The 25,952-nt window shown below is 37.7% G+C and overlaps 3 protein-coding genes across 6 annotated transcripts in view; 1 reads left to right on the top strand and 2 right to left on the bottom strand.

The window, feature by feature from the left end:
- Positions 1-25,952, top strand: part of LOC120779659 (suppressor of lurcher protein 1) — a 48,955-nt gene that overhangs the window by 22,041 nt on the left and 962 nt on the right. Inside the window, exon 8 of the mRNA XM_040112017.1 lies at positions 25,751-25,914. Coding sequence (XP_039967951.1) covers positions 25,751-25,914 — 164 coding nt within the window. The remainder of the gene's footprint in view (positions 1-25,750; positions 25,915-25,952) is intronic.
- On the bottom strand, positions 1,031-6,933 carry LOC120779665 (fatty acyl-CoA reductase wat-like). Of its 3 annotated transcripts, none has more exons than XM_040112025.1 (7): positions 6,706-6,933; positions 3,040-3,152; positions 2,468-2,978; positions 2,180-2,381; positions 1,632-1,874; positions 1,305-1,562; positions 1,031-1,246 (listed from the first exon to the last, which is right to left on the bottom strand). In XM_040112025.1, exons 1-7 carry the CDS (start codon positions 6,818-6,820, stop codon positions 1,162-1,164), a joined length of 1,527 nt encoding a protein of 508 aa, XP_039967959.1. In that variant the 5' UTR covers positions 6,821-6,933; the 3' UTR covers positions 1,031-1,161. The 3 variants fall into 3 exon arrangements, with proteins under 3 accessions (XP_039967959.1, XP_039967963.1, XP_039967970.1); XM_040112029.1 differs by having other exon boundaries at positions 1,632-1,871; XM_040112036.1 differs by lacking the exon at positions 6,706-6,933 and adding an exon at positions 6,597-6,663.
- Positions 16,801-25,799, bottom strand: LOC120779649 (probable cytochrome P450 9f2). 2 transcript variants are annotated; one of them, XM_040112001.1, is made up of 11 exons: positions 25,337-25,799; positions 25,079-25,272; positions 24,813-24,989; positions 24,585-24,754; positions 24,459-24,528; positions 24,210-24,391; positions 24,030-24,150; positions 22,825-23,957; positions 17,852-18,356; positions 17,117-17,771; positions 16,801-17,038 (listed from the first exon to the last, which is right to left on the bottom strand). In XM_040112001.1, the coding sequence occupies exons 1-11, from the start codon at positions 25,695-25,697 to the stop codon at positions 16,866-16,868; spliced, it is 3,741 nt and encodes a 1,246-aa protein (XP_039967935.1). In that variant the 5' UTR covers positions 25,698-25,799; the 3' UTR covers positions 16,801-16,865. The 2 variants fall into 2 exon arrangements, with proteins under 2 accessions (XP_039967935.1, XP_039967943.1); XM_040112009.1 differs by lacking the exons at positions 22,825-23,957; positions 24,030-24,150; positions 24,210-24,391; ... (3 more) ...; positions 25,079-25,272; positions 25,337-25,799 and adding an exon at positions 22,095-22,353.

Here is a 25,952-nt window from a genome sequence, read left to right as displayed (position 1 = left end):
CTAAGTAAGACACTTCAGCTACCACTTTTGTGTTGGAACTAGTTGACCTCAAAGTCACTTGAATTACTAGAAGATGACACAGTACCAGTACAAGGAAGCAAGATTTCATTTTGTGCATCAATGAGCTTTCGTTATGAATACTTTTAACTCCGAGTTTATAAAGCTATAATAGAGCATAGTGAGTGACTTCCCAACATAATTAGCTAAATTGTAAAGTTACAACTTGTCATTGGTTTATTTGAATAAAGAATAAAAAGAGGAATAAGCCAACTAATTTTAATAGAAACCGATTATATGGAACAAAGAGGAGATACATACGTATATCACTAAAGTTGCCATTAATCGAAATGCTTTCATTAAACTATTTAATTGACGTTTTGAAGAAATGACATTTAGCATAACCGTGTCAGAATTTTGTCAATTTGAGAGTCTAATTTTCAACCGTTACAAAGTCAGTGAAATTAAAATTGATAATTTGCTGTCAATTGCATATTTTTTCCGATGAGAAACACGTGTCCATAAAATTTTCTGTTGTTAATAAAATATGAGTGAATTTGACGTTTGTCATAAATATTCTCACACTCGCAAAAATACATATGTATGTATATATAAACCGAATTTATTCAAGCTTTGCGCCATCTATTAGACTACAATATCAAAATCTGAAGCCAAAAAAAGAGTGAAAGCTCAGCAGGCAGCATATAAAAGTAAGCTTTCACAATTATGAATGGACTTTGAGTGATGGAATAACATTAAAAATTCAATAAAAATTAATGCATTTATATATGGTATATATATATATTAAGGTATAGTATTTTATTAAATTTTTATAAAATTTCATATTTTTTGAAATATTATTACTAATTTTTAAATTCGACTAGACATGCACACAAACAAACAAACAGAAGAGCAAACAGAAAATTACCAGCAAATCAATCAAATACTTAATAACTAAATACATATGTATGTATGTACCTACATACTATTTATAAGTCATTAATTATAGCGCAATGAAATAAAATCTCATACATATGAATATTCGAACAATACATATTTAATTGCGAAATTGAGACTCGTGTCTAAGAAATCCAAACAAAACCAATGAGTACTATAATCATTCTTAATTATCACATTGCCATAAATTTACTTAAATATTGGTTATTAAATGCGAAGAAAGGCCCACGACATCAAAGCACAGGCTCCGCCATAGACCAGTACCTGGACCGTGCGATGTAAAATCAGCAGTCTGAAAAGAGAAAATATTAAATTTTTAAGCGCAGTCATTGACTCCGTAAAATACATACCTCTGCATCAGCCGTTTGGCTTTCGGTATGGTCTCGGGTTGTTCCTTGCCCATAAAGCAGCGCACACCCATTAAGGAGTTATGAAAGTATTCCGGCCAATTTATTTCGCGTATATTGAAATTGAAGATTTTCTGGTCGGCATGCGAGAGCGAGAGCCATAACTTGCTTGTGTTCTCCATTGTGAAGGTGAACTTGTGCTCTACAAAATAGTCTAGTACGCCGATTTGCTTATGGAGCTTTTGATATGTTTTTATCATTCTGCAACGAGACAACAGTCAATATTAATTTCCACGAACTTCAAGCGAAATGTGGCTTATATGCGCTTACCTACGTTTCCTCCCTATTAGGAGTAAGAGGAAGTCAAAGATGTAGCCCGGTATTATGTGATAGAATAATATGAGAATATTATATAATAATTTATAGTTGACTATTATCACAAAGGGATACCAAATCATTTTGGTAAGCGGCATTTTCGGTGCGTGCTCCTCCAAAGTTCGTCGATAAGTCTGCCATTTCAGCATGTTTCGCTCATCGGGCACAAAGTTGTAAATGGGTGGCGGCATAGAGCTGCTATAAGTAGGAACATTATAAACAATTGCATGCAAATATATATTAAATACTATCTATGATAAAAACAATGATCTCTTGTTCTGACCATGTTCATGGAAACGTGAAAAAAACCAAAATTGAATTACTGCCAGGGCAACTTTCCCGAAGGCTTGACCTAGTAACCAGTGAGAGCTTTTCAACGCGGTTCGTTGAGTGCTCTTAAGCCTCTATATGATTACTCAAAATTTTATTTTTGACCAACCGAAGTAACAACGAGGTATTTAGGTAGAATATGCAAAACCACAGATTGGTGTAAAAAGACTTACGTTTGGTTCACTTGTTTCGCCGTATTCCACGCCGAGACCAGCATCAAATTGGCGCACATATCCACGGGAGCGAAGTTTGCATTCGTATCCAGATGTAAATAGAGAACACGAACTACGCCATGCGCTACACCATACAAAATGCTCATCGGCCCGTATAGATTGTCCACCCAGCCAACAATCGGTTCACTGTAGGTCGGTATAACTGCACATTACGGAAGAACCACATTGTCCAATTAATATTACGCTTAAGTACTATATATTCTAATAGGTTTTAAAGAAGCAACCTACCTATGCCGGGTCGGAAGATGCAAATCGGCAATTCCTTTCCTTCCGACAGCACCGCCTCTTCCGCAAGCGCTTTTGTGAAAGTGTACGTGTTGGGTGACTTGCCCAACCATTCACTTGTCATACGGTTGGTTTTCTCCGGACCCAATAAGTCCGCGACTTTGCACATATTTTCCGCTGTAATGTTGAGCTCATTTTTGTAGTAGACCTCATCTACATGAAAGACTGTGCAGTTTGCAAAAGCGGACGAGACGTGTACGAAGGCTTGAAGCTTGCGCATTTTCTTCGCCAACTGCATAAGATCCATGGTGGCGCGCACATTTATGGCCAGTGCGTTGTAGAGCGGCTCGTTGAAGCGCACAGTTGCGGCGCTATGCATTACGATTTCCACCTCATCGAGTAGGGTCTGACGGTCTGCGGGTGAGATACCCAAACTGCTTAGCTGGCAATCGCCGTGTATTGGTATTAAACGGTTTCTAGCCGTTGGTTTCAACTTGTTCAATTCGGCGAACAACTAGAGGTTTTATTATTTGTATTTAATCATATCAGTACTCTTTGATCTTGTAATTACTTACGGGGTTTTTAAACATGGCTTCTATGCGCTCCTCCACGGCCTGTCCCTTCTTTGGTCTCATCAATATGTAAATACATTTCACGTCAGAGGCCCGCAATATTTTTTCAATAAACACTAGAGGGGTGAAAATAATACAAGGCGATTACAATTTGAAAATATAAGATAACCTCATGTACATATAAAGGGTGATTCATATCGACGTTCTCTACTTAAAAGACAAAACACAGAAACTTCGCTCCAAGGTATGAATCGAAGCGGGATTGTCCGTATAGACTTTACATATCTATATCTAACGGTGTGATGTCACAAGAACTTGGTGGTCGATTGACCGGCACAAAGCTTGAAATTATCTGCTCACTGAAGTGTTCTCTCAATAAATCCAATGATTGATGCGATGTGTGGGAAGAGGCGCCGTCTTGTTGAAACCAAATTTCGCTAAGATCACGAGTTTCAATTTCAGAATAGTCAAATAGTCGGTTATCATGGCGCGATAACGGTCGTCATTGACGGTTACGTTCACACAGGCATCATTTTCGAAGAAATATGGATCGTTGATTCCACAGGCTCACAAACCACTGCAGAAATAGGCCTCCTCGCTGAACACAATTTAGCTCGAAAACATCGGAACTTTTCAAGAGCTCAGACAGCGAAGCGATGTTGCTTGGGCGGTCGAGCGGCTTCTGTCCTTGAACAAACTCTAAGAGCTCGACGTAAAAAGCACCAAGTCGTTCTATACGTCAGTCCGAGTTCCTGCGAACGAAGCCGAATCGACTGTCCACGATCATCGTATACACTTTCAGCGACGCCTTTCATATTTTCTTCACTGCGTGCTGGACGTGATCTATTTTATTATTGTGAATATTACCCGCAATAGCCCGATTATGTTGACCATAAGTTGAACGAAGCGCGCGAAACACATGCGTTAAAGGGTGTGAATTTTAACAAAGTAAAGTTGAACGATTTGTAAAAGTGTTCAGGCGTAAGTCTCAAACGATACTGAACAAAAATAATATGACTCACGTGTTATCTGTCAAAAAAGTGATTGAAAAAATTAATTCTACTTGAATCACCCATTATATTTAAGTTGACAAATACCCTTCTTTAATCAGCTACTTAATTATATTCTCATACATTTTTAATTCTTATGATTCAATATTTTTTTAATTACAATTTCTTAGGAAATTCCCACAATACACCGGTGTATCTCAATTAAATGGACATTTGCTTAATCCGCGGAGTGATTTGCAGTTTATTTCAACATTGTAATGTGAGCACTAAGCAAGAAAAACGTTAACTTCGGTTACACCGAAGGTAATATACCCTTCCCAGGTGCACATCTTTTAGTAACTATGTGTCCCGTTTATATGGCAGCTAAATGCTATAGTAAGCCGATCTGAACAATTTCTTCGGAGATTACATTATTATCTTAGAAAATAACCTGTGCCAACTTTTGCGAAGATACATTGTCAAATGTGAAAGTTTTCTATACAAGAACTTTTTTCCGATCGTCCAGTTTGTATGGCAGCTATATGTTATAGCGGTCCGATATCGGCAATTCCGACAAATGAGCAGCTTCTTGAAGAGAAAATGACGTTTACAAAATTCAGAACGATATCTTAAAAACTGAGGAACTAGTTCCTATATATACAGACAGACGGACGGATGGACGGACGGACAGACAGAGAGACGGACATGCCTAAATCGACTCAGCTCAACATACTGATCATTTATGTATATACTTTAGAGGGTCTCCGACGCTTCCTTCTGGGTGTTACAAACTTCGAGACAAACTTGATATTCCCTGTTGAGGGCATAAAAACCAACCGTTATTAAAAACAGGTTTCGGTTTGTTTTTATCTTCTGGAACCAGTCAAGTTATAGTGTAATACATTCCTACTCATTTCAAGTGTTTTGTTTTGAAACAATTTTTCTTTTTAATGCTTGAAAGTTAATTGCCAAGCAATTAATAACCGAGGAACAAAAGCACAATTCGAAGTGACGTCATAAGAAAATTAATTTTAAATACACGTTGGATGTGCACAAAGTAATTAATATTTGTAGTCAATCAATTTCAGTTTATGTCTGAATGTTACCCAAATACATCTTTTCGCCAAAAATTCTTTTAAGACTGACGTATTGATTACCGAATATTATATTACTTAAACTTAACGCCATTTTTTTAAAGGGTAGACGTTCTAACTTAGGTTAGATATAGGGTTATACTACATATATAAGTAATTGATAAGATGATGAGAAAAGTTTAAATCAAGGTGACTGTCTGCCTGTCCGTTCGTCCGTCCGTGAAAGCCGTAACTTGAGTAAAAAATGAAATATCGTAGTGAAACTTAGTGAAAATTGACGAAATTGGATAAATCAATAACCAAAGACTCTAGAGACATTAAATTTTGCCACCGAGGTGATATTAGACAGCTTTATATGAGACGGTGTACAATAAGCAGGGCATCGCCATCTTTTAGTTGAAATCCCATTTCTCAACACTTGCTGGACCGGTTTCTTCCAATTTAGGTACATGACATTATTTTAACATTCTATGTCAAGATGCGAAAATTTGCAAATTTGAACTACAAGCAACACTTAGTTCAGTGGTCCCATGGGAGAGACATGTGATGGGAGTAAGTAGGTTTAGCGGATTAAAGTTCCGCACTTTCGATGCTTCCTCCTACTATGAAAACAACATATAGTTGACTTTTGACAGAAAATATCGGTTAATGTGTGAGATATACATATAATTAAATTCAGAGAAAATTCTTCTCTGATAGTAAGTAGTATGCTTGTGTGTTACAATGCGTTGAATCGGGCCCCTTATCCACCATATACCTAATATAAAGATTTTCAGACTTCCGGATGACTTTATGTCGCATTTATCGGATAATATGTGAGTTATCTTGAGAGAGCGTGTTTGTTCGTAACAATATATCATTGTGCCTTAAACGGATAAAGTTGGAATAAAACTTGACCCAACCGCCATATAACTATTACTAGAACATCCGGATGACTTTACTCCATATGATTGGTGATTGTTTGAGAGGAACCTTGGCAGCATTTTATTAGCCTGTGGTCTTTTGCATGTAGTATTGGAAAAAAATGAATAAACTCGGGTCAATACTATGCACTAAAAACATATTTTAACACAAAAATTTACTTCAAGGACTAATAACTCTGTACATTTGATGTCCTATTAAGCAGATAGCAAGCAATCTCAAAACAAATTTTCCACTATCAGTTTTTAAAAATTTTTTTGGTATATTTTGTGTATATTTTTATCAACAAATTTTTTGATTTAAAGTTTTCAAAGAGATGTCAACATTCATCTCTCAATTTCCGGGTTTAAACGCAACGACTTTTAAAGTTTCTTTTTTAATAGTTAAGCAAACTAAGCAATCACTAAAAGTAGCAGCTTCCCAACAAGCAAATATAATTAAAAACACATCACTATGCCCCAACAGTATTTCAGCGCATGAAATTAATTTTTTATTGCAATCGCCAGTATACGCTCGTGCGATTTTTATCGCTTGTTTATTTAGTTATTTCACTAACCAAGAATTAAGCACTTCTTTTGCACACATTCACAAATTGCGCTACAGTTCATACAGTTCTTGCCACCAAACTTAAGCTATGTATTTGCATAGAAAGCGCGCTTTCGTACCTTTGCCCAAAAATCCCGAACCGCCCGTGAGGAATACACTTTTATTTCGGTAAAACTTTTGCACTTCGGAGAGGCTTTCCGCGTTCACCCCGGTCACTTGCATTGCCGCTGTCATTTCGACTATTCACTCGATCAAAGTCAGGCACGAAGTGGCGTTCTATCTACCGAGTTCTAAAATCCGTTATGAGACTAAAGTTTTCGAACCGTTCAACGCTGCGGCGGGGCGTTAATAAATTTCCAGTTGTTGAGAATTTCGCTTTTTATACTTGACAGCGGCATTTACAAGCAATATTAGATAAGTACACCTACACCGATACATACAAACATCAACAAATACGCACATACATATTTATATATAAGCATCAATATATATAAAAATCAGTATATAAATCTACTTCAACTTTGTTGGTAATAGAAAACAGTAATTGCTAGTAGCAAAGTGGTTATGCTAAGTAAAGCAAAGCTTCAAATACAACAACAAATTATAAATCAACAAAAACAATAGCAACAAACGACCCACACAACGATGCAACGTAATCCGGAAAAGATAAAATATATATGTATGTATATATCCATGCCCACATACACACATATATTGGGCACTCTGCGCCTAGAATACACCTGAGCAGCGCTTTATCATTATTACGATCGACTAATTCTTATTACTGTTATTATAAGTTCTGCTCTTGCATATATACATATATACATACATATGTACATACCTGGGTGTATGGAAATATTTTAAATTATTCATTACTGGTTAATGCTGTGACTGCTTTCATTAACACTATAATTACCCGGCTCGTATACTCGTATTCGTGAAAATACTGACGACAGATCGGCTAGCTCAGCTCGGTTTGTTGACAGCTTCACTAGACAGTTGCGGAAAAATTCTCGCTCTGTGATGACGTTGCGGTCAATGGCGTCACAATTCTGTCTCACAAGTGACCAACCAGTTTGGCAAATCTTGTAAAAAGTAAAAGGCTTACGGATGGTATTTAATTACTTATTATTTATTTTACTTATGCATTTTGTGGATTTGTGTTTACATAAATATCGTCGCAGGTCGTAACAGTTGGAAAGCTTAGACTTCAAACTTGCACTCTATTTTCATATGCATTGACTAATTACGAAAGAGTTCATGTGAAAATACATACATATGTATATGTTTTGCAAAGTTAAGGAAGCTTAAGTGAAGATTCCAACTGTACCTAGGTGCTTATCCATCTGGTCTTTCCTCTTCCTTTGCTTCCATCGGCGTGTATTGCGTCGAGTACTCTCAAAGCTGGAGTGCTTTCATCCAATCGGATAACATGACCTCGCCAGCGCAGCCGCTATCTCCTAATTCGCTGAATTATGTCAATGTTGTTGTATATCTCATACAGCTCATCGTTTCATCGACTGCGGTATTCGCCGTTCCCAATGCGCAAAGAACCATAAATCGTTCTTTATTATTTTCTCCAGGAGTATATTGAAAAAGTCCACGACACGGTGTCGCCTAGTCTGAAACGTCTTTTGGCATCGAATGACTCGGAGAGGTCCTTCCCAATTCTGACGGAGCTTTTGGTATTGCTCAACGTCAGTTTACACAACCGCTTTAGTTTTGCGGGGCTACCAAATTCAGACATAACGGCTTAAAGGCAGCTCCTTTTCGTCGAAAGCAGTTTAGAAACCAAACTTTACTCTTACGAGGACATCAAACAGCTGGGCAGTGGCATCTTCCCAAATAAGGGACCGGACAATCCATGTGCATGTCCTTAAATCTTTAATACATTTGGAGTGGTCGTCATGAAAAATCTCATTCGAGGCTGCTTTCTTCTTTTCATTGGGAATGTTTTTTATGTGGCGGAACCCAAATCCAGCGCTCACCCTGGAGAGGGATGTTTCGCCTTCGCACTTTAGCTCGCCTTCAAACGGATGTTTTTCGGCTACCCAGAAGGTACTTGGTCTAAAAGCGGCAGTAGTGGGCTGGTTGAATCGTAAATCGTGTAAAAGAATCGTTTTTGGCCAATCCGATGTGAATGGCGCACAGAGAACCTTGAACACATGGCTCCATTCTCTAAACTAAGTTCAGATGTGATGAAATGAGCACCGAAGACGGTGAACGCAGTGGACGCCTAAAAGAGGACCCTAAAATGAATTTCTTTGATATAGCAAGCACTCTAAAGATATGAAATTAACGTAAACATCAAATCATTGACAAATATTTGTGTATGAGGAAGCTCTGTACAAAGTCATCAGTGGCTATTACGTAGCGTTATTGGATCGTTTGAAGGACGAAATCGCTGAAAGCGGCCGCATTTAAGGAAAAATAAAGTGTTTTTTCACCAAGACAATGCACTATGTCACAAGTCAGTGAAAACAATGGTAGAACTTCAGGAATGGCAGGCTTGGAATCGCTTCCGCATCCACCGTATTCTCCAGATCTCGCCCCCAGCGACTATTTCCTATCCTCAGATCTCAAAAGAATGCTCGCTGGGAAGAAATTTTCGTCGCATGTAAAAGTGATCGGCGAAACTGAAACCTATTTTGAAGCAAAGCACAAATCGTATCGAAAACTTGGAGGGTCGCTATAATTAGCTTATCACTCTTGCGAACAAATGTATTTTACTTTCGTAGCCTGAGGACTTTTCAATTGGCACAGAAATCTCATCTGCTGTAAATCACAAAAATAAATAAATTCTGAAGTGACACTAACCAATCTTAAATTGAACGGGCATGTTAAATTCATTTGTATTTAATCACAGATAATCGAAGTAAGTGGACGTTGAACTGGAATTTTTTACGGCTTGTAATTCTATTGAGTCACATAACTGCATAATTATCCCCTTTTTCATATATCTGTATTAAGTAAGTCTCTTAATATTAAATAACAATTCCAGAACAACAACAACAAACCGACTGTATAGGCTTCTATATGCAAGCATGATTTTTTGTAATAGTTAGCTATTTAATTACCGATCGATGTTTGCTGGCGTAACCAAATAATTGAGGAAAACAAACAGTCACACATACACATGTACATACGTACAGCCGAAGCCATAAATAATAAATAAATGACGTCGTAAGATAAAACACAAACAAAAAACTTAATACAAATAAATAAATATGAAATGGCTGTCAGCAAGAAGTGGTTCTTATATACATATGTGTGTATGTGTGCGCGTAATATTTGCTACTTAGCAAAAACTGATTTGGCTTATTTTGCCGTAGACATTTACTGTTTTCTAAATGAAATCCCAGCTTCTTCGCGTTTACCCACCACTATTTCATACACTTTCGCCAACTGCGAACAGACATACATATCTACACATAGTGAGCTCTCGTACAGACCCAGCGAGGCAGCAACAACAGTTAGTTGATTTTTGGTCTAACATTTCGTGTGTTAAAAATATTTGTGTTGGTCTGCGATTCGGTAAAAGTTGTCTAGGGGCCAAAAAAAAATTATATATTAAATAAATGGATTGGCATAATTAAAGAAATAGTATAAGAAGCGGTAGATTATCTACAAACGACCATGAAATTCTAGCTACTGCTCCCCTCACTGTCATTGTGAGTAGTGAAGTAAGCTTCTAGCAATTCATTTAGCACTTTTCACTTTCTATTCGTCACCTGTGGAATTTTGATTGTTGATTGAAAGCTGCTCGGCTATATAGTCAGTCAACTATATAGACCTCCAACTATTGATGCTTTTAGTAGCATTGGAACTAAATCAGTTTTAAATAGAGCATTTCCTTGTGAGGCTCATACTACTTTTGTGATAGTTACTGCTTATACTCTATGGTCATAAATATGTATCGATTGAGGGGGTCCCGCGCAAATTATAATTCGTGCCTGTTTGTGCATAAATACATATCTTATTATATTGTATTTATTTGTGGCTAATAGCAAATATTAGCGGCAAAAACAATTGTGGAAATAAGAGGCGCCAGCATTTTATTCTCACACAAATATGGAGATACAAGTGTTTATATATTTAAATAAATTGCCAAAATACCCTGAAGCGAAAAATTAACGCACTTCAAATATCGCGGTTGCCAATGAGCGACTCTAATACATAATAAACATACAATATTAGATTTCCCAATGCTCAACTTGTAATGGTGGAGCTTGGCTCTCTTCTAAAAAATGTACATGTCGCAAGCAACAAAAAGTTGTTCTTGAACTTGATAACAAAAAATATTAAATACCTTAATTGAGTAGTAGCTTAGTTGCCAATCAATCTGAATTACGGGGGTTGTATGTTCGATTTGCCGCTTTAGAAGAATCACAACTATCAGAGAAGTATCCTTACATTAAACCGTTCACATGACAGTCGGGTCTAAGTAATCGGAACGAACCCGGATATTTAGCCGGCCAAGGACAGTCAACTCGGCAACCTTCTTCATTATCCATTACTTCAGAAATGTTTTAGGCCGCTGGAGCGATATAAAATAATATAAAAATATAAAAATAAAAAGCATGTTAGTTTGATCAAATATAACAAATAAATTCTAAGCATTCTACTTCTACTGCACACATACATTTTTTTTTATTGTAAAGCTTTTAAGAGTTTTGGAATATAGTGGCAACTCTCTATATCATCATAAGTTCAAATGTTTTATTTTTATGACTTGCAGTCTTAAAGAGAGATATTTTCGAAATAAAAAAATCGATTTTTTTTATATTTTCAAAGATTAACTATGCAGAATATGTCCAGAGCATATTTCAAAACTAAAATTATTTTCGGAGATTTATGTTGCTGACACTTCAAAAATTACCTGAAATTCATGCCTCCAGACTAAAATACGCCTCTTTGGAATAACTTATAAATTGTATATAGTCGTAAAGTAGCTTCAAAACTTTAAAAATAGTTTTGGTAATTTCACTCAGTTTGTCTGCAAACCTTTCCGGTGCAACATTATGAATGTCCTCAATAAAAACAATTTTAGATCAACGAGTATTACAGGGTTCGTCCGGAAAGTAATAGGACTTAGTCGATTTAAAAAATTTATTTAACCAATCGTTACAGATCATTCAAAACTTTAAAAATCGACTCCTTCTGCGTCATTGCAGAACTGCCAACGCGATTTCCAAGCACTGAAGGCGTCACGGCAGGCATTCTCCGGAAAGGCCTTGAGAGCCGAGGTGCATACTGCTTGGATTCCCTTTCATCGGCCTTTCCAGGAAAGGAAACAAAAAGAAGTCCCGGGGGCCACATCTGGGCTGTAGGCGGCTTATTGACCCTTCGTTTGAGTCTCTTGAGAACTTCCACGTAAAACTTGGCGATTTCTCCAATCACATTGTCGATGTTTGTCGAAGTTGCAGGTCTCTCAGCACTGTCTTCATCAGTGACCTCTGGCGTTGGCGAAGGGGGCCGTCGCCCCGGGCGCAACGTCTTGGGGCGACAAAACGATCTTCGCTATTTTTTAATATTCAGAAAAATACTTCAACAAATTTTTTTACAAAATGTATTATAAAAGATAAAGAGTTGTACATTCACAATGTAATAATCTGAATAACAATGAAAAATATTAATTTTTACTCGAATACTCTTCAGTCTTTGAATTTGTCTTATATCTTTCTTAAAAATAGTGATAGAACTTAAAGATGCACTTTTCTAGCTTTGATCGGTGCAAAATCACATTTCATTTCATTGTAATTTAAAGTTGAAGCAGTTTCACATTCTATTGAGAGAATCGCAAGATTGGACAGTCTACTCTGACTCATGGTCGATCTCAAGTATAATTTGATCAATTTAAGTTTGCTAAAAGATCTTTCGAAGATGCAACTGATTCAGGTATAGTGAGTAGTATTCTTAAAGCTGCCGCTAACGTCTTGTAGGCTTCCAGTCCCATTGAAGAAATATATAATACAACTTTTTTGCCGAAAATCTAATTTGTTCTTCGCTTCTCTTCGCTCTCTTTAATAGAAGTAGGACGTCTTGGATGTCACTGTATAAATCTTCGTTATCCAAGTCATCTGGATAGGATTCGGCAAGTTGCTGGCATTTTTCATTAATTTCGACGAGTTTGTCATTGTATGAGTCCCTGGTTGGTTCTATAATTTGTTCAAAATCACAAAGAAAACCAAAACGGTGATTAAGCTTTTCCAAATTTGTGAAACGGGTGAATATATCCATTGATAGCTTATCCAGAATTTCGATCATACGGCGTCATATACAGGTACATATACATATACAGGTTTTATCACAATAAATTATTGTCATTTTTGTCAGATCTTTGAGTGTTTTTCTAAGTGAATTTTGCTAATAATGTAACTCAAAGTGATTTTTCATAATGTTTTTGAGGTTAATCGAATTCGTGAAAATTCAAGATTTTTAGTAGCTACTTTCGTGCCTTAACCTGGATAAAGAGGGGCGGCAGAACATCTTTGGCCCCGGGCGCCCGAAGTTGTAGCTACGCCACTGCATCTGTTGCAATTATTTTCTTAATTATCGTCAAATTAGATTTCAGTTTTACCAAAGTTGGGAGATTTCACAAAGATATCTGCCGTTATACAATTGCATATATGTCAATGTGTGTGTGAAATTCTTGTTTTTGATACACAGTTTTATAACTTTGATTGCTTGTGAAGACCGTTAATGTCTAATACAAATTATATGGTACATACACATATAAATATATATATGTTATATATTTATATAATAATAATAAAAATAATATGTTTATATAGTATATAATTATAAATATGCATATGTATGAGTAACATATTCATACTGCATGTTTAAGAGAACTTTTACTAATCCAATTAAAGTAGTTGTTGTTATTTTATGCAAAGTACTCACATTTAATTCTTAAAAAGAAAACTTGTTCTTGTACTGCAACAATATCTAACCGCAATAAAGTCTCTAATTTATGGAACTAATTACCTATCTTTTGTTCTTTATTAACAATTTAAAAAATAGCATGGCTATTTCTCTCTAATGAGGAATTACTGCGATGAAACTGTAGTTTTGCTTCCATAAAACAAGTTTCCAAAGTAAAAACTCATTGACTGATTCTGTCCGTACGAAATACCGTTTGCTTTTTAAGACATTGGAGAAATAGTTTCAACAAAATCCATGAGTTATTCACTGTAAGCTGTGGTCGAATCGACAAGCCTTTGAGAGTGGTGATTTGAAGAAGCAGTTGCTACAAACTCAGTTTAGAACAAATATAGAATAGAAGAATTAAAATTCGTTTGAAGTATACTATAGTGGACAAAAAATAGTAAGACTTCTTAATTTAAATTTCGAAAACTCCTTCGTCGAAATATTTCTAGGTTTTTATGACTATCAGTGACATTCATGCCAAATCACTAGTCTTTAGTATATGCTTATCTTTTTGAAGTACATAGAGTGCATTCGGCGATTTTTACGATGAGTGAAAATATTCATCAAAAAAATTTCGTTAAATTTTGTCTGCGAAATCAAATTTCTAGTCCAGAATAGTTCAGAATGTTGGAAAAGTCCTTTGGTGATAATTGTTTGTCGCGATAAGTGTTTTCGATTGGTACAAATTGTTCAGAGTGGGTTGAGCACACGTTGACGACGAACCACGTCCCGGACATCAACACCAAGTGGGGATCAATACGTCAATAAAATAAAGAAATATGTGCGTGAGTATCGACGATAACCAGTCAGAGATCTTACTGACATCCTTGGATTATCGGAAGGATCAGTGAAACCCATTTTAAAAGATTTTTTGGGTCCAAGAAAAGTGAAAGAACGATTGGTTCCAAAATCCCTCCATTATTTTTCGAAAAATAACGTCTGTGAAACGTCTTTCCGAATGTCAGGATGTCTTGAAAGGTATTGTTACTGGCGATGAATCTTAGATCTATGCCTACGAACCGGAAACAGTCGATCAATCGACCGAATATTGTGGCAAGGGTGAATCGAAGACAAAAAATTTACAGTTTTCTTCGATTATCGAGGTGTGGTGCTCTTCGAATTCCTTCCAACTGGCTAAACTGTCAGTAGGGAATACTATTTGACTGTTATGCGTCGTTTGCGCGAAGCTATTCGTAAAAAGAGGCCAGAATTAAGGGCCAACAACTCTTGGTTTTTGAACCACGATAATGCACCGTCGCATTCTGCATTGATTCTTCATGAGCTTTTCGCCAAATTTTTAACTAATATCGAGCCGCAAGCACCATATTCGCCTGATTTGGCTCCGTGTGACTTCTGGTTATCCATAAAACTCAAGTAACCGCTCCGGGGAAACCGTTTTGAGTCTATTGAAGGTATTAGTCGTGAATCGCTACGAGCATTGAAGGCAATTCCGGAAATTGACTTTAAAAACTGTTTCGAGGGTTGGAAAAAATGGGGGTTTACTTTGAAGGGGACGAAATAGATTTTGAAAAATAAATAAAGAATTTTAAAATAATGAACAAATTCTTGCTATTTTTTACTCAGAGTAGTATAATAATATTTTCTTGGAGTCATATAAACGCTCCCCATGCCAATTATGGCGATGCGAAATCCTACCACTGAACAATTTTTTGTAAGCACAATTGTAGCCTTGTGAAAGCTCGTCAAGTATAAGAGAGAGAGAAGACTGTTTGCTATTCAATCTCAGATGAATATAAAATGTTGCATATGCAACCGATAATAGCTACTATTGACTCAAATGCTAATATTAATATGCATTAGTTTGCTGAAATTTGAATTTCTAGACCTTTGTCCGACTAGTTTAAACGGTTTTTCTAGAAATTAAAGGAATTGATTTTACATTTACTAGAACATCTTTATAACTGAATCTGCAAAGGGGTCTACTCTACTCTGAACATTCATTAGGGTGCTTCTCAATTTACTAATTGATTTAGGTTATCAGAAGCATAGCTCAAAAGCCACTGAAGTGGCGACCAAATAAGACTCGTATTCAACAAAATTTTATTTAATTTTATCAACAATTATCATATCATATCATATTATTAAATATATTATTATATAACATAACGAAACACTTTCATTCATTCATCGTTTACAAGAAGACATTAAGTATTTCTGTTTATTTGTTTAATAGAAGTTCGTTTCTTAAGTCTTTTGTTTGTTAACGCCTTCTACAAACATCCATACTACATACATACATGTACAAGCAAAAACTGTAAAAGTATTTTGAAAACACTGTAACACGAATATTTCTGCGAAGCTCGTGAACTCAAATATTATTCGTCCAACGCGGCAATCTGCGAACAAATTATTCAGATCAGATCACTACCATAAAGCTGGCATTCACACTGACCCCTCCAAATCAAGACAAAGATCTTCAGTAAAGATTTTTCCTTATTAAGTAACCCTAATCCGCATTTTGGACGAAGAGCATCCTGAAGAGATTCACATACTGTCATTTCATCCAGAAAAAACAACAATTGGTGTGATTTTTGAGTCGGTGGAATCATCGGTGCATATTTCTTCGAAAATGAGATGAGAACGCAACCGTCAATGGTGACCGTTATCGCGCCATTATAACCGACTATTTTTTGCCTGATATTGAAGTTTGTGATCTCGCGACATTTGGTTTCAACAAGACGACGCCTCTTCCCACACATCGCATCAATCAATGGATTTATTGAAAGAACACTCACTGTGAGCAGATAATTTCACGTTTTGGGCCGGTCGATTGATCACTAAGATCGTGTCTTATCATACCGTCAGACTTCTTTTTAAATAACATTAAGATTCTTTCTGGATCTTGAGTTTAAACTCCAGTGAATATAAAATTCTGAAGTAAAAACTAATTTTCAAATTCAGTCATCTTTAAGCAGACATTTTTAAATCTCCGAGAGCATTTCTAACTTGAAAATAAATCATAATTATTGAATCCTTTACCCGTCTAGAACTCAAAACTGTACTTAATTAATCTGATGAAATCGAGAAGCACACCATAAACAGCTGGAAAAGCCACACCAACCCAGCAAATTTCTGATCCGCTTATATTTTCCGAAGTACACTATCAGAAAATCTATTTGGACTATGGAAACCTTGTGAAATTATTGAAGCGATTTACTTAGAGATCACTTGTATACAACGGAAGAGAGAAAGTTTCTCTTAAATCAAGTCAAAAACATCAATTTATTGAAAGCCTTAATAAATTAATTTCAAATCAATTATTAACAGAGTTTTATAAAGTCCCCAGCATTATATTTTCCAAATTTAATTCAATTTCTTATCACATTTATTTTTTGCTCCGACTAGTTAGCTTTACCCAGTAACCGTTCTTTGGCGCCACCTGAAAACCGTAGTTACCCAACACAATAGGTATCGTTGACTTCTTGCCTGGGACAATGTGAAAGTCTCGCACCAAATAATACAATATTGCCTTTGCTTCCAAAAGCGCGAAACGAGAACCTGAAATAAAAGGAGATGTAACAATAATAACAACAGATTATACGTACATATATTGAAATTAGAAAGGCAATAACGTACCAATGCAATTTCTGGGGCCTTCTCCGAAGGGCATATAAGTAAACGGCTGGATTTTGTCTTTATTCTCACTGCTAAAACGTTCGGGATCAAACTTTTCTGGATTCGGAAAGTATTGAGGATCGTGTTGTAGACCCACCACGGGAATCAGAATAGTCTGACCCTTCTTTATTTCAATGCGTTTACCGTCTGCTTCGAATACAAAATCTTTCGTACACTTCCGATCCAGATTAACGGCGCCCGGCCACTTCCGTAATGTTTCATTTATGACCATATCTAAGTATTTCATGCCCTGCAAGGCCTCATAGGTCACCTGTTTCCCCTCAAGGCGTTCATTGACTTCCGCAATTTCCTGATACACTTTCTCCTGCACCTCCGGATTCTCCATTAGCTCTTGCGTCGCGAAGCAAATCGAAGTCGAGACCGTTTCAAAGCCGGCGAAAAAGAAGATGAAGCACTGCGCTATCATTTCTGTGTCAGTCCAATCGCGACTGTGTGACTTTGGCGAGTCGGAGGGAAAGAGACCACGAGCCTCCATAAGCAAGTTAATCATGTCGGCGCGACGGATATTGTGCTCCTTGCGGTATTTCAAAGCATCGAGCACGAGGTAACGGAAGTAGCTCGTTATGCTTGAATCAAAAAGCTCCACTTTCAGCAACTGGAAGAGAGTAATAAAGCATATAATAACACAAGTCGGGGAAGAGTTGCAGTCTTGAGTTTTAAGTAATTTGTACTTACCTTCAGTAGACTATTGAAATGCAGGAAAAGTGTAAACCTTAAATTAAATTTCCAATCGAATGTGGTCGCCTTTTTGCCCAACATATAAAATTGATTCTCTTTATTTTCGAAAGAGTTTACTTGCAGTCCAAACGCCGTTGACGCAATGACGTCGGTGGCGAAACGCGTCGCATAGTCCTTTAACTCCAACTCGACACCCTCGCCATGTGCTTCCGCTTGCAATTGCTGCAGATATTTTGCACTATCCGCGGCCACCTGATTAATCAGTTCGAACATTTGACGAAGTCGGCTGCCGGTAAAAGCAGGACTCAGGGTGCTACGCATGTCTTTCCACTTGTCATCCTTCAATTGGATCAAGGAGTTACTGAATAGATCATGTGGACTGTCACCGAAAAAGTCGCGATGGTTTACGAAATGATCAAAGTCTTTGACCGTAATTTTTCGTAAAATTTCCGGATCTCGTATAAGATATATGGGTGTCGTCTGGAAAAATATGCCATAAACGCTGGAATAACAAAAAAATAGCTATTAGAGGCCTTTCTTACTGGATTAAGAGATATGTTTAAGAGAAGAGAAAATGAACCGACTTTGGAATATAATACTATAGATGATGAACTGTGCGACGTTTACGAGGTATGACAATTCAGTAATGAGACTGATTCCATAAAAACCGTATATTTGAAAATTATACAACAACTTCGCCGTCCACTTCAAAGTAGTCCCCTTGGGCAGCTATACAGCGATTCCAGCGCGTTTTCCATGCTTCGTAACATTTCTGGAACGCTTCGACTGGGATGTCCGCGAGTATTCTCGTCACGGCCGCCTGGATCTCCGTAATCGACTCAAAATGGGTTCCTTTGACCACCGATTTCGTTTTAGGAAACAAAAAAAGTCAGAGGGTGACATGTCGGGCGAATAAGGCGGCTGTTGCAACACGGCGATCCCTTTAGAGGCCAAATACTGGGACACGCTGAGGGCGGTGTGGCACAGCGCGTTGTCGTGATGAAGGATCCAGTTACGAGCGATGTCTTGGCGCATCCTGTTGACTCATTTTGGCAATCTTTCGAGAACTTGGCAATAGTAGACTTGATTCACAGTTTTCCTCGGTGCAACGAATTCTTTGTGGACGATTCAACGGCTATCAGAAAAGGCAATAATCATCGTTTTCACCTTCGACTTGCTCATGCGAGCTTTTTCCGGGCGGGGGGCGCGCAGAGACAACCATTGAGCTTTGGGCACGACTAAGAGCACTATCACCATACACTCTTACAATTTTAGCGTACGTTTCCGAAGCTGTTTCGCCCAATCTGGCGCAAAATTTTATAGCGACGCGTTGCTCTTGATTTCGTTTTTCCATTTTCGTTACGAGCACTACAAACACACGTCTACTCAACTTGATGCAGAAGGTGAACTAAACAAGCTAGAGCGATGGTACACATATCAATGGAGAGGGGAGTGATGCCGGAAAAAGAGAAAGTGAATTTGAAGGTCACAGGTTTACCACAAGCGCGGCAATAAAATCAGTATCATTACTTAATTGTCAAACCTCGTATGATGACAAAAAAACTTCTCAGCCACCTAAAATTCAAGGATCGTATAGTAAGGTCATAAGGATTAACGCTACTTACAGTAACTCATATAATATCAGTAGACGTTGTGAAAAAGTCTTCTAGAGTGGATAATGGCTTCGCTTGGTGCTTAGATAAAGCGTAAGTTATTCTCTCTACTTTACAAAAACCATTAAATTTCCCCCAAAAAAGGTTTCACGCCAGACAACATTAATCGTACTGATATCGAGTAATTCCCGCAGCCTGGTTTAAAACGAGAAACCAACAAGCGACCTTCTGAAGATTTCGCACTTGCCTACCAATATAATGGCAACCAACAAACGAGCCGAGCCGAGCCGAGCCGAGCCGAGCCGAGTTTACAACAGCATGCCAGTCGTTCTTCCTTTTCGCTTTTTGATGCCGTTTGTAGATTCCAAGTGTAGTCAGGTCCTCTCCATCTAGTCTTTCCAACGGAGTGAAGGTCTTCCTCTTCCTCTGCTTCCTAAGGCGGTTACTGAGTCGAATACTCTCAGAAGTGTAGACTGCAGTATTCGCTGTTGTCAATGCGCAAAGGAACATAAATCTTCCGCAGAACTTTTCTCTCGAAAACTCGCAACGTCGACTCATCAGATGTTATCATCGTCCATGCCTCTGCACGATATAGCAGGACGGAAATTATGAGTGACTTGTAGAGTTTGGTTTTTATTCGTCGAAAGAAGGCTTTACTTCTCATTTACCCACTCAGTACGAAGTAGCACCTATTGGCAAGTGTTATTCTGCGTAGGATTTCGAGGCTGACATTGTTGTTGCTTTTAATACTGATTCCAAAACAGAAGAAATTATCACGAGTCAAGTCACGAGTGAGACGATTGTTTGTATGATGACAAACGATATTTCGTCTTGCCCTTGTTCACTATCAGACCCATTTGCTTCGCTTCCTTATCCAGTCTGTAGAACTGTTGTTGAGACTATCAATATCATCGGCGCCAGTTTACGACGCGAAAAGATGGTCTGACGATTTTCACCATAAAAAAATTAAACAACGCCTTTGCTCGAAACTTTGTGTTAGGCAATCGCTGAAAATGGTACAGAAGTAGTTTTTGGGGAGTCCATTTTATCACGAACACAAGTATTTGAGTGACACAAAGTATTAAATGAATATCGTGAAGTAATCGAAAAATTGCTTCATGCCTCATACCAGTTTACCCCTATTATTGATGAAGCAGTGCTTGATCGTCGTCGAATCGTCGTGCTGACACCAGAGACGTAGTACGGGACCTAAAAATGTTCTATGCATCGACTCAATATATTTTGGTTTATGTCAATGCTAGACAGAAGACCCGAATCTTTTCAAAAACGTCGTCTAGTTGAAGTCGCTAACGAGATCTCGAACTAATAGGTTAAACAGATTTCTTTAGATATCGTCAAGTCATTCCGCCCAATCGTCTATAACAATGCTATACTTACAAAAGTAACTGTTTATTGTGCCTCTTATTATACATATTTCTGATATGCATGGTAATGCCAAAGTTTGCGCCCCCATAACAGTCGATTCAACGTATCAGGGGTGGACCCTACTTTTTACCTATCCCAGTAGTGTCAGCATTATTAGAAATGTTTTCTGCTGCTACAACAACAACAACATGTTGTACTGATAAGAGCATAAAAGCTATTTATCTCCACATAAAGTGCAGTTAATCATTGCTATACACTAACCATAACCAGCCTAACATTGTGTGCTGCAGAGTATGAAAAAGCTTTCAAACAAAAAGTAATTGCATTTCGTGCCCGAAGCTTTGTATATAGAAACGAAAGGGGCAAGGAAAGCTGTGTGAATATCTGAAGCTCATTCACTACTTAATATCGCACTTTGTTCTCCTATAATCTTGCTTGATTGCTATTCTAATTGAATTGATATTAATCTTACTTAATTATAGTGCGTTTAAAAAGTAATGCTTTGTTTTCCAAAGTGTGTTAATTGGTAAAAAATGTTGTAATTATAGAAAATACATTGTTTTGTCATGCTAGCTGACGTCTACTCAATATTTGTTTCGATCGTCCGCGTTGTCTATAACAGCCTGACACCTTTGATGGCAAATTGCAACTAAGTTTTACGCAAATTCTACGGCAGGTCTGTCGAATTAGCCGAATACTGAAATATTTTCTTGACACTTAATGTTTTCTTGGTATTTGGCTATCATTAAGGCCCAAACATACTCTATTGTATTGGCGTCTAGTGACTGTGATAGCTAATCTAATGTGAAAATATGATTTTTTGTTTCCTATTTTTTGGGTTATTGTCATCTTGCAGTATCCAATCATGATTATTTTTGCCGTAAAGTGTTTCAGCTGACTACAGTAAACTCTTTTGATCCTTTTATCATTTTAACGCCGTTCAGGTTTTCTGTGAAACTCCTCAAAAGCCCAAATCCATGAGCGGAGAAGCATCCATAATCCAGCATCCCGCGCCGCGCTATAAATGCAGCTAAGAAGGGTATTATAGCATCAAGGCATTCGAAGTTGACATTTCACATTGCCGTTACCACGACAGTCCGGTCTAAGTAAACGAAACGGACCCGGATTTCCATCCGGGCCAGGAGTGTCAACTCGGCATCATTCCACGCTATTAATTTAGAAATGTTTTCCGCCGCTACAACAACAACAATAGCGTCTACCGTGGCTTTACTTTAACTCACCTGCCATTGTGTTTATTATAGAGATCTATGATAGTATAAAAAATAGAGCTCCGACGTAGGGTAATTTGGGTTAAACTGCCAAACACCGGAAACGGTTTGTCGTACGGTATACCACGCTTTTCGAAAAAGTCGAAATTTGCTGTGGCCCAACGATAAAATAAATACAGCAAAATCGAGCCGAGGAATAATGCTTCCCACAACATTTTGTACAGTTATTTGAACACACTTGTTTTGATTGACGTCTACCGCGCAACTAATTGAAACTATGCTACTGAGCAGCGTTTTTACCATAAATGCTGTGCGCATTCTCAAGTGGGAGGGAGAATACATGCATATGTATTTACCAATACAAAAATATACAGTTATCAGAGCTTTTTCAGAAGCTTTTTACCAAAAATATAAACTAAGGGCGCCCATCTGCCGCCGGTGTGATAAGACCCAACCGCTTCAAGCTTTGCAACATGGATAATTATTTGTGAAATTACAAAGTTGTTAAATTCAACAATAACAATTGTATAAATTTCATTCAACTTTTTGCTTAAGGTACTTGTTGTTGCTATTGGAGCACAACAGCGTATATGGGATACTCCATACACTTGCCCTGCTTGAGTGAATCACGCAGCCAATCGATGCTTAAGTGCCGCGCCGTCGGTTTGTATTGATCTCTGCGAATGTTTGCACAAATACAATTACAATTATTATGAAATTCAAAGTGGAGAATAGTTCTCACCTAAGTGTGCTGAAGTCATCAGTGGAGAGTAGTGTCGCTGCGTGGAGCACAATATTTGCATTGTTTGAGTTTTTGGTCACTAAGCCACCGTTCGACACAAAAGCACACTTCAACTGCTCATCGCCTGCTTCGTTGCCAAAGTGTGCCACTAAATTCTTAAATATGTCACTTTCCTTTTTCACATCGCCACCGAATTGTTGCGTTTGAGATTCTGTCTTTACGTCGATATTCTTAACGAAATCCCGAAATTTATCTTCTTTCTTGCCGAGCGCACTGAAATCCAATTTCGCCTGTTTACTAAGCTTTCCTTCAATCTTCACTTTGGTTACAACATTTTCCTGCTTCACTTTTGGGCTCTGCGTTTTCCTCTTCTTATTATCACTCAATTCTTTGTCCACCTCGTCAGCTTTTCTCTTCAACTTAACGCTACTTCCCGGTAGGTCATCGTCCTCATTGGCAACTTTGGGCTTTTTCTTTGGCGTGAGATTAATTTTGGAATCAATTTCCTCGATTTTTACATTTACCACCCCATTCTTATCCTCACAATTTGAGAGCAACAAATCCACATTCACATCATTCTTTGAAGCCTCATAAAGTTTCTGCAGATATTCCAAATCGTTGGCATGATCGGCAGATTTGTCTACGCGCAGCCTCGTTATGCGCGGAAATCGTATTGAAATCCCTGCCGCAGTGTGTGCCTCCGATTTGGTGAACTCGGCACCCGTTATCTCCCAAACAGGCATTTTATTCGGCACCTTTGCTAAATAATCTGGCACTAGAGCCTTTTTGCATAACAGCCAGGTGGGCACTTGGTTTGGATCAGCGCGCTCCATTAAATTCATAAGCTCCCCATGCACTCGCTCATTTTCGGCATCATCCAGGCCGGAGTGGACTTTGGTAACAGTCTTCCAGAGCATATCTCTACTGTCATAGCAGCCCATGAGGAATATACTCAAAATACCGCCTTTTTTGCCTGAACCAAACCAAGCGCCCAGCACAACCAAGTCTGCAGTGTCGGCCATTTTGCCGCCGAAAAGGTAGTCCTTCTTTACTTTCAGCCAACCACGTTTGCCGGGTTGGTAGGTGCCATTCGGATTCTTCAACACCACACCTTCGAGATTTGCTTTTAGCACCTATAAAATGAACATATTTACAATTAATAGAATACTCGTATATTTAAAATGCAGGAAATATCTAAATCATACCTTGGCGGTCATAAGCGATAGCTCATTCTTCGTTTTTAAAAATTGACTTTCTGAAAGCTCAACACAAGATTTTATGGGATTTATATTTTCCTCTAATATTTTTCTGCGTTTGTGGAAAGGTCTGAAGAAAAACAATTGTATTGGTAAGTTTGTTTGTACTTTGTAACTCATTTTACATACACGTTGGTCAAATCCTCTCCTTTATAGAGCAGACAGTCAAAGGTGAAAATGCACACCTCTGCATGTGAAAATTCTTTCTTTTTATGCGCTCCTAAAGTGCCGAATGGCAGTAAACTACCACTTATGGTATCGACTAAAATGATTTCTGAATCCAAAATCATGTCGCCACCTCCTGGAAAAGCCTTTGGTGGACGACGTCATATTATATTTGTAACAAGGCAATTACATAAATATGGAAGTTTGGCTTACCTTTGGTATGAGTTCATGAAATCTTTTGATTTTATGGTCCATCACTGGCTTCAAATTTCGGCTGAAGAACCTAGAAGAGCAAAGAATTTAAAAATTGTTATTTTTTTTATTGAACTCATAAATTACTTGAACTCGCTCCCACGTTTGTGTATTTGTACGCGTTCCCCGTCGTACTTTATTTCAGTATATAAGCCGTTTGGACATTTTTTAAAAGCTTCTTCAACGGATTTGCAGGCATTAGCTAGCATAGGAGAGATGGGCGTCATTACTTGTACGCACCCAATTTGTTTAGTTACCTTAAAAATGCAAACTAGATGATATAAAAACTGCTAATTACGTTTAAAAACAATTTACTTTTGCTGCTTTAATAGGTGACGCTACTTTTTGCTTCCCCGTACCGGCGAATTGTTTGACGACTGCAGACAAATCTCGAGACGATTGATAGGCAGGGTAAGCAAGTGGCCCAAATGCATCAAGAATGTGGCGCGCGCCGGCGTTTATACGCAAATCTTGCTTGATGAGGCGTACAATCTATATTGTTGTATTCATTTAATATTTGTATTATTAAAAAAATATTGCATTTTTCGAAATTAAATTAAAACTAAATATTTTTCCCACACCATTCTTAAGTCCAAAGCAGTTGCTTGCTTGCATAATTGCCGCAGCAGATCGGTTTGCTCGTCCTCTTTTGTACGCTGTTCCAGTTTTATAAGAAACTCATCAACGTCTTGAAGATAAAGGGTGCTTTCCGTTTGCGGTTTCAGTTTCTTTGATGATTCAAAATACTTGCGCAACGTTTCGGAAACATCACCATCTGAAAATATTTTATTTCATTATTCAGTAACATTAATTTTAGATGACTAAGTATTTATACTAGCCTTGTTCCAGTTCACGTTGCATCTCCTGCAGCTCACAAGCAAATATACGCGAAAACAACTTCAGCATTTGTTTGTTTTGTAAATTGTACACACGGTGACTAGCGCCAGGTATTAGCATTTGTATCCATAGTAGCGTATCCCCTTTAAAACTTTTCCGATCTGAACCTTTATTTAAAAACTCTTTCAGCAATTGTGCTTTGTTGTTGTAACTACGCTCTTCGCCAATTTCATCACAGATGCGGCGAAATGTTTCCAGCCGGTTGTCCTGATTTTTGCTCATTTCTTTCGTAAATAATCGGCCTACTCGTATTGGGATGGCAAAGTGTTTTGTAAATAAACTAATTTGTATAATTTTTAACATTCAATTACGATTTAAAAACATAATTCAAACAATTCTTTTTTTTCTTTGCACAGAAAATTGCAAACAAATATTTGATTCGCGTGTAAACAAATCCGGCCGTTTTGACACTGCTCAGCTGTTCCCCACAGTGCCAAATGTCAACATCATTCCAGTGTTGTCGCCGTCGAGAGTGCAGTGTCGATTTGAATTTTACGGTGGCGTCGACGAGAGGGTTCAGGCAAGTGCCAAATATGAAGACATTCTTATTAGAAATGC

This window comes from Bactrocera tryoni, chromosome 1 (genome assembly GCF_016617805.1).
Source record: "Bactrocera tryoni isolate S06 chromosome 1, CSIRO_BtryS06_freeze2, whole genome shotgun sequence".
NCBI lineage: Eukaryota > Metazoa > Arthropoda > Insecta > Diptera > Tephritidae > Bactrocera > Bactrocera tryoni.
This window is presented reverse-complemented; position numbering and strand designations above follow the sequence as displayed.